This window comes from Cariama cristata, unplaced genomic scaffold, assembly GCF_000690535.1.
Source record: "Cariama cristata isolate BGI_N322 unplaced genomic scaffold, ASM69053v1 scaffold42977, whole genome shotgun sequence".
Lineage (NCBI taxonomy): Eukaryota > Metazoa > Chordata > Aves > Cariamiformes > Cariamidae > Cariama > Cariama cristata.
In genome coordinates, this window is record NW_009627970.1 from 1 (window position 1) to 8720 (window position 8720).

The 8720-nt window shown below is 42.0% G+C and overlaps 1 protein-coding gene across 1 annotated transcript; it reads left to right on the plus strand.

Annotated features, from left to right (window-relative positions):
• Positions 1-1477: 1477 nt before the first annotated feature.
• Positions 1478-6318, plus strand: LOC104156918 (glioma pathogenesis-related protein 1-like). The gene is made up of 6 exons (XM_009704604.1): positions 1478-1746; positions 3071-3316; positions 3720-3832; positions 4608-4690; positions 5978-6004; positions 6092-6318. The coding sequence occupies exons 1-6, from the start codon at positions 1567-1569 to the stop codon at positions 6316-6318; spliced, it is 876 nt and encodes a 291-aa protein (XP_009702906.1). The 5' UTR covers positions 1478-1566.
• Positions 6319-8720: the final 2402 nt, after the last annotated feature.

An 8720-nucleotide genomic window follows, 5' to 3' on the forward strand; every position in this document is an offset into this window, starting at 1 on the left:
CCTCCACCCCCCACCAACTTTTTTGCCTCCTTCAGCTGCCCCTACTTTCATGAAATTGGTCAACAAATCATGGCAGGGCTAAGAGGAGGGTGTGGAGAGTTAGTAATGCATGGACATCCATAAACACATGCACACAGAGAAATATTTAATTACATTCCTCCTGTTAATAGCCTAGATAGGTATAGCTGTGATGGTGCTGGAGGGCTACAGCTCCTTCAGCCTATCTGAATTAGGTGTATGGATTGTTACAAGACTCTGAAGCAAATCAGGGGTGTTATTTAAGAGGGAAAAGCCATCATGCAAACAGAGAAGGCAACACCAGAATGATAATTTCCACAAGTGGTCAGCAGGATAAGGCCTGACCTGTAAAAGTGAGCAGGGAATCAGACCCATGAGCGTTGTTTACAACATATTTTCTCTCTAAACCTACCTAAAGCTGAGTTACAAGACCTTAGCTCCTAAAACATACGGTTGTTCTTATGCTCTTGCATGTTTATACAATTTGGTTTAGGCTTGAAAATAAATTCAACTAGCTTGTAGAACAGTTGGTGAGACGATACAAATCCCAACAGAGCCCTTCCTACAGCCCCAAGAAGTGATCAGGCTTGGAATGTTACACCAGGAGTGCTAACCCTATAGCGGCTCTCTGGGAGCACAGGCAGCTCCTCCAGTGATTTGAGGCTATCAGATGATGGCAAATGGCTAAGGAAGGAGAGAATCAACACATACTCAAGGTTGGGATTTCCAAATCGTACTTTTGTTGCACACCAAACCAGGTCAGACGGTCTGTTTGGCAGCAAGCTCCTGTTCAGGAACTTTGGGTGTTTTTTCCCCTGCTGAGGCACAGTTTTCCTAATTCTGTTTATTCCTTGAGGAATTCTGAAATGGAGGCAAGGTCCTGCAAAATAATTGTAACTGAGCTGGTACGACTAAGCTATACTGTAGGAAAGTCAGCTGAACAGCAGATTTCTCTTTTGTCACAGCTACGATTTTCATGGTTGATGCAGGTTTTAGGAAAGCTGGTTTTTTTCCCCTGCTGAGGCACAGTTTTCCTAATTCTGTTTATTCCTTGAGGAATTCTGAAATGGAGGCAAGGTCCTGCAAAATAATTGTAACTGAGCTGGTACGACTAAGCTATACTGTAGGAAAGTCAGCTGAACAGCAGATTTCTCTTTTGTCACAGCTACGATTTTCATGGTTGATGCAGGTTTTAGGAAAGCTGCTCTGCAGCATCTCTTCAGATAAGACCTACAATCACAGAATGGCTTGGCAGTCAACCAGAATGGAGCACACTCAAAGAAAAGACAGAAGTATACGTTAAGTGTTGCTCCTTGCTAATATGCATGGCAGATGCCTGTTTCACAGTTTAGCTTTTGACAGCCAGCTATGATGTCAGATAGAGCTGTACCTTATGAAGCAATTTCACTTCCTGTTACTTTGAAATTTGCAAGTGCTTCCACACCCAGAAGACAACTTCTGAAGAACTGCTTGCCAGTATTATTTCCACCTAAGAGATTTTTCTTTTAAAAACTTAAAAAAAAATAATACTGAAAGCATTAAAGAATTATGAAAATCACATTTTTCTTTGCTGCCTTGTTCTTACTGGATCTCTTTGCTTGCTGTCATGCTTATCTGCAATATCCCTTGCCTGACATAGAAGATGCAAAGTTCATTGAAGACTGTGTGAGAGCTCACAACACGTTTCGATCCAAAGTGAATCCACCAGCCAGCAATATGTTTCGCATGGTAAGGCGGTGTTTGTCATCTCTGTGAAAATTAATATAGATCGTGCTGCTGATTTAGCCCATCTTATTCTTCATTTGCTTTGTGCTTTTCTTTCCCTTTCTGTCAATGATTTCTGTACTATGTATGTTAGTTCTTTGTAGGAAATAGTAAGGACATTAATTTTCACAGTATTGTTCAGTTTTCATAATTTGAAGGGAATTCCTTGTTTAGGGACGGATTGCTGCTCTAGACTTCAGCCAGAGCAAAGGGCTGTATTGCAAAAAGTAGGGTTCAGTTCTCAGCATTTCATTTACCTCTTTCTAAGACAGATAGTCATCTGTTTTATGTTAGTCCAGGTTTCATACAGGGAAACTGTTTGGTATTAAAAAGCTCCTGAATAGGCAATCTGCACAACAGGGTTTGTTGAAAATCTATTGTCTCCCCTTGTTTCTTCCAATCTAGAACATGTGTTGAAGCAAGGGATTTGCCAGGACATCCATTTAGATACCTGATCTTCATTTGCTGTAACAGGGTCTGAAGAGTAAGGATACGAATATCTGGGCTGGAAAGCAGAGCTTCCTATAAATACAATGGATCTCAGAACAGGCTATGCATAGGTCTCAGCTTGTTCGGTGGAATAAATACGGAAAAAGGTGAATAGATAGCTGAGGAAGGTAACCTCCATCAGTTCAGGTCGTTACTCTCAGCCCTCCAGCTACATAGCTGCAAAGGAAGTTAAATGCGTAACCACATGCACAATATGAATCATCTCTCTGAAAGGAAGTTCATAGTAAAGGGGTAGAATTCAGATTACTTGTGGTTTTTATTTCTTGGCATTTTAAAAAACAATGTTTAATTTAAAATGCTAGCACACAAGAACAAACTTAGCTGCTCAGACCAAAGATCCAGCAAGCCTGGAATAACAGCATGACAAATATATAGAAATCTCTGGAATCAAAGGTGTTGCATTGTATTTAAAAGCTCTTGATGGATTTTTCTTGCATGATTTCTTTTTCAGCCTTGAGCTCATGCAAGTTTTTATCGTCCCTAGAATCATGCAGCAAAGAGCTGCACAGCCTAACCACAAGTTGTGTGAAGATACCTCCTTGCATTTGTTTTGGACCTGTTAATTCCTAGCTTCAGTTGATAGTCTCTGGTCTTTGTATTGGAAGGAACAAGTAATTATTGCTTAGTTATGACATGTCAAGACAGAGAATGAAACTGAATGCAGGGATGGAAAGCAGAAAAGGGGAAAAGAATCCTTACAAGTTTCTGTTTAAAAATGTCTGAATTCAGTTAAGTCACTGCAGTGCAGGTTATATTATGTTTTCTTCCTTTTCTACAGTCCTGGGACACTGCTTTAGCTAAGACTGCCAAAGCGTGGGCAAAGAAGTGCAAGTTTAAGCACAATAACTACCTTAAAGTGCCGGGGAAGGTGCACCCCACCTTTACCCCTGTTGGAGAAAACATCTGGACTGGCACAGCCACCATCTTCTCTGTGGATGCAGCTCTCAGTGACTGGTTTAATGAAGTCAGCAGCTATGATTTCAACACCAACAGGTGTACTGGCATGTGTGGTCACTACACCCAGGTAAGTCTTACATGCCCAATGGTTTATAATGTAATGGTTTCGTTGCATTGGAACAGACTGCTTTGGAACAGGAATTACAGCAGGGATTTTCACCCCCTGGTTTATGGCTACATGAGATTGGAAATAAATATTCCGAGCCCCAGGGATGTCCAAGTCCTATTTCCAGTAATGGTGGAAAGGGATTATCCCCTGACAATTTCATGTTTCCAGGGGAGCCAGATAATAAATTCAAAACTATCTATCAATCAGTTGTTTGTCTCAGTTGCCCTTTGGGTTGTCGATGTTGCTCCTGTATCAGCTGTTTTAAACTTCCACCAGATCCTTCCCTTCTCCTTCCTCCCTTAATGCTGTTCCTTTGTCAGCCTTTGAACAGGTGTATTACCTATTTCCCTTTGCCCTTCAGGTCGTTTGGGCAGAGAGTTACAAAGTTGGCTGCGCAGTTCACTTCTGCAATACAGTTGAAAACTTTCCAGGACTCATCAAAGCAGCACATTTTGTTTGTGACTATGGGCCAGCGTAAGTTAATTATGGCATTTGGGGGGTTTTAATTTTTTAAATATTCTGTACCTGACCTGGTATCAGATGTCAACAATGATGGGAGCAGTTGTAACAAATTTCAGAAGAAGCGATGTCCGCATGTCACAGATCCAAGGGGAACTTCCCCCAGGCATTGAGAGCAGAAGCTGCTGGACATAGCCGGAGCTATGAAAATGCCCTTTCTAAAAAAGCAGGCGAGCAGACCATAGCTGAGAGCACTCCCCATAACCATCCTGGTGGAGTAAAATCTGTTTTGACTTCAGTCTGTGCAAGAAAAGTGGGAAAGGTGCAAGCTTTCCGCTTGAGAAAGATTACATCTTTCTGTGGCCCCACCCGAACTTCAAACAAGACGTTTTAATTGAAGAAATAAAAGGAAGACACTCTAGTTTATCTCATACCTTGCAATTTCTGGACTTACCTTTTACAGATTTGTTTTTAAAATACAGGTGGGTGATGCAGGACTAGAGGCAGATTCTTGTGTGCTTACACTGAAAATAATACAGTATTGCCTGAGAAGTCTCATTAATTTCCAGTTGTGACAGCCAGCAGGTAGCTGCTCCCCATGCCAGTGAGAGTTTTAATCTGATTTAAAAGGAATTTCAAACAATTGTAATGATCAGGTTTTGGATACAGGGATTTCCCCCCCCCCCCATAGCTTTTCATGATAACTTATTCTAACAGTCTGATGAAACCATGTATTTAAATTGCTTTTCAAATGACTGAGCTAACAAAATACCATTGTTCTGCTTTGCAGGGGGAATTACCCAAGAAAACCATATGAAGCAGGACGACCATGCAGCAGATGCAGTAATGAGAAGTGCATAGACAAGCTCTGTGGTAAGAAGAAAGAGATCAACTAAGAAAACAGCATAGAAATAAGAGTGGCATAATTATCAGTGGAAATACAATAAGTCAATTTGCACTAAGTACCTAGTGGGTCTGTAGCCCACCACACAGCAACAGTACCAAACCCTGGTATGAACAGTGTAAGAAGGAATTAAGTGAAATACTTTGCTGTTGAAGGCTCTCAGAGGTAGGAGCCAGAGTTTCTGATGAAGAGAAGTATCAGTTAGACTACCTTCTGCCTTTTATCTGATCAGGATGTCAAATCTAGAAATTTAGCCTCAACAAATATTCCCCATCTAGTTCTTTTTTCCTAGCAGAAATAGTATATTTAAATTCTGCTTTCTTGCCTGTTTAGTATGTCCTATCACATTTTACAGATAACTATAGTTCTGAACCAATAATAAGACTATACTGAAAAGCATACGTAGTTGTAACTTCCGCAATTTTCTGAAACACAGCAGTAAGAGCTTGTTTTTCCACAGCAGTTTGCAGCTGTGGACCTTTATGTCATTACATCTAGTCTCAAATTAGTCAGAAATAGTGTTTTAAATAAACAGAGATTAAAGGGCATGCAACAATGTCTTAAATCAAATAGAAATTTTATACAGAGGTTTAATGGGGATGGTCTCTACTAGGCAGGCTCTAGATAGCTTCAACTGTAGAAATAATTGAGCATTTGGTACTCTTATTTCCTTCTGTGATATCCTGGCTGACTCATCTTGAAGTCTCAGACTGGTGAATCACAGGAAAACCAGAAACATCTCAAAGACTATGGGGAGGGAGAGGAGGAAGAGAGCTTTTAAAAATTACGTGCTAGATCCTACAACCTCGTTTACCATATTCTCCTATAGGACAAATCAGCAATTCCAATAGGATGCACATAGGCAATCCTGCAAATGCAGCAAAGCTCTTAGTAAAGGTGTGCTTCTGTGATAAATTTGGTAGTTATATTTGTCTGTAACTACTTAAATTTCATTTGTGTATCAATTTTAAATAAATTCCATGTTTCGTTTTTATTTGCTGTTCCCTCCTCTCCATGATGCAAATTCTTCCTAATACAGCCGCTTCTTTTCTGCTTCTCTTTCAATTCAATAAAAAATAGGAGCCCACACCAGTTGGGAACCTGCTCTTGTTGGCCTGCTTCCCGCGGCAGGATGTTTTCGGCACTGACTGGCATTGTCAGTGCAATCAGCCAGGCACCAGCAATGGCTTACCTCTTTACATTAAGAGCCACCACAGAATGACACTCATTTATTTCCTCTTCTGATCTCTTTACAGAAAATACAGAACGTGAGAAGTTGATAGGTACGTATCAAATTGTTCTTAATTGCTTTCCTATAAGTATGGCTAAGCTTGATGGGTCTTAACACCTGTTTCGTCGCTGTTTTTTAGATTATGCCTACTGGTATCCGGACTGGGATATACAGCCCCAGCCACCACGGCCCCGTCCCTCGAAGCCTCCTGCACCACCAGACATCCCACCTGCGGAGCATCCGCGTCCCTCTTGTGACCAATACTGTCTTAGTGTTTTGATTTTAAGGCCACTGTTTTTGGTACTGAGTGCTGGTGCTGTTCTTTTAATACAACAGGGGTTTCCACACACCTTTTTTTATGAGTAATGATCAATTAAGTTACTGATAGTGATCCTACCGCTGTATTACTCTCAGAGAATTGCACACATTTAAAAAACACTTGTTCATCTCTCCATTATCCTTGTGATGTTTATCCAGCATAGAAAAGGCTGCTTCTTCACTCAAGGCAAGATATAAGTGGCTGTACGGGCCTCTTAGCCCTGGCCCAGGGGTAGATTGCTAAAGGGACCATGTAGACTATATATTAGTATATATGCCAACAAGGCTCCTGGAAACCTGGGGCATCACAAAGACATGTCTGAAGCAGCACACTGTATGCAAAAGAAGCAATAAGTCATCTCCATTAACCTTCAATTATCCCAGACATTGTTTTCCCTAGATAATGGAGATTTACCTGCATGTATTACTTTTTATGAACAGAAGGAGTAAAGCTTGTCTTTTACTATATTCAGCCTATGTCTATCAGTTTCCATTAAAGTTACTCTATTGTCAGTTGTACTATTCTGTTCTTCTTCTCTCAGAGCTAAGCTTTGCCCTCCATAGCTAGAAGAATATCAGGGAAAGGTGACAGAGCAAGGACTAAGATGGAGTGTCAATGAGGACAGCTTAATTTTAGGATGTGAGATGGTGAGAAAATCTGAAATGCAGAGTAGATGACAGCATACCTGAGCTTGCAGGCAGGGGAAGGGGGGGAGCAGGGAGGAAAACACAGGAGAGGGAAGATGAAATGGGCCCAGAACAGATTCTGGTTCAGAAATGGAAGATCTCAGCCTCATTAAAAAAGCCCAAACTGTTGATGGATTCAATTTGTTTTTAGAGACATTAGCCCTCAACCCCTATTTTTCCTATGTACATTTGTTAGTAAGGGAAACAAACCCATCTTTCAAGCTAAGAGATACTGGCTGATATTAGCAATGCATAACTGTTATCACTATTTAAAGCTGTTTCTCCTCCTTTATCTTAGTCCTAATGTTTTGAGAACAGAGTGACTCAAATTGGGAGCCACACTGCAGCTCTAAAGGAGCACGGCATCCCACAGAATAAAAATGAGCCCCAAATGTTCGGGCTTTTGTCATATGCTGCAAAATGTTGCCATATAAGAAGATACATATTTAATTTCATAATTGTCAGTTCTCATCTGCTGCCCTCTTTTACATATAACAACAGCAAGTGGCTAGGGCTGGGCAAGTGGTTGGGAGGGGACACAGATGGGACAGCAGACCCAAATTGACCAAAGGGATATTCTGTATTATACAACATTGTGTTCAGCAAAAGAAACGGGGGAGAGGAAGAAGAAAGGTGGGAGGCTGGCTTCCAGGGTGGTCATTGCTCAGAGACTGTCTGGGCATCAGGCTGCCATTGGGGTGGTGAGTGATCGCCTTTGCATCACCGGGGGGTTTTGTTTGTTTGTTTCTTTCCCCCCCTCCTCTTTCCACACATGTTAAGCTGTCTTTATCCTGACCCACGAATTTTCTCACTTTTCTTCTTCCTGTTTTCTTGCCCTGTCCTGCTGGCGAAGGGGGAGTAAGCGAGCAGCTGTGTGGGTGCTTGGCTGCTGGCAGGGGTCAACCCACCATATTATTCTGCTCTAAAAAGTGTTCTGTAGGGGAGTTGTGAACATAATGTTTCTCATCCACAATTCTCTCAGAGAGACTTTTCACCTGTGGTGTCTCCATGAGGTGTGTGACCCACAGGACCTAATGTGGGCTGGTGAGGCTGCGCTTGCAGGCTCACAATGTGACCCCAGACCACTAACCTGTATGTGCAGAAGTGATAATTGGAACCAACATCCAGGTGTTCAAAGGATGCAGATTCCTAAAATGAAACCTGGAGTGGGAAGAAACCCACCCTGATTTCCACAGAGAAGTCCAGGCTGGAACTGGGGGAAAGGGCCTCAGCTTGATGGACTGGTGGTAGTTAAGGGCAGTGTGAGGAAGAGGGTGGTGATGGTGGTGGGTCTGAGCAGCGAGTGTTGGGCACCCAAGGCAACGTGCATGGGGCATCAGCTCCCAACTCTTGGCTGTGAAACCCAGTGTGGGCACCTGGCACGAGACAGCACCAACCTTCATAGCACCCCGCTCTGCTGGGGGCTTGGGTTGCAGGGAATGAATTACAAATTGCTAAAGCTTGGGACGAGAAATTGATAGCAACAGATAGCACAAGCGTGTGATCACAGGAGAAACCCATCAATAACTGCAGCATATTTAAATTGCATTTCTCAGCCAAACTTACCCTTCCAATAACTCAATGTACAACCAAAGGGACTGTTCATACTGTAGTAAAAGTCATAGTTCAAATCAATTATTTCTCACAGCATGTTGGCTCAGAGTAACAGCCTTAACAGCAAAGCTATTTTCATGAAAAGCAGGATATTTATCCAAAACTTTACTGCAATCCATAGTGATTGCTATGGATGGGATGGTGGGGGC

Excerpts from the sequence above, each read along its gene's own strand:
- LOC104156918 (XM_009704604.1), top strand. The coding sequence starts at position 1,567 with ATGAAAATCACATTTTTCTTTGCTGCCTTGTTCTTACTGGATCTCTTT. Across the intron at positions 4,691-5,977 it reads GTGCATAGACAAGCTCTGTG|AAAATACAGAACGTGAGAAG; the intron begins GTAAGAAGAAAG and ends ATCTCTTTACAG. Across the intron at positions 6,005-6,091 it reads AGAACGTGAGAAGTTGATAG|ATTATGCCTACTGGTATCCG; the intron begins GTACGTATCAAA and ends GCTGTTTTTTAG.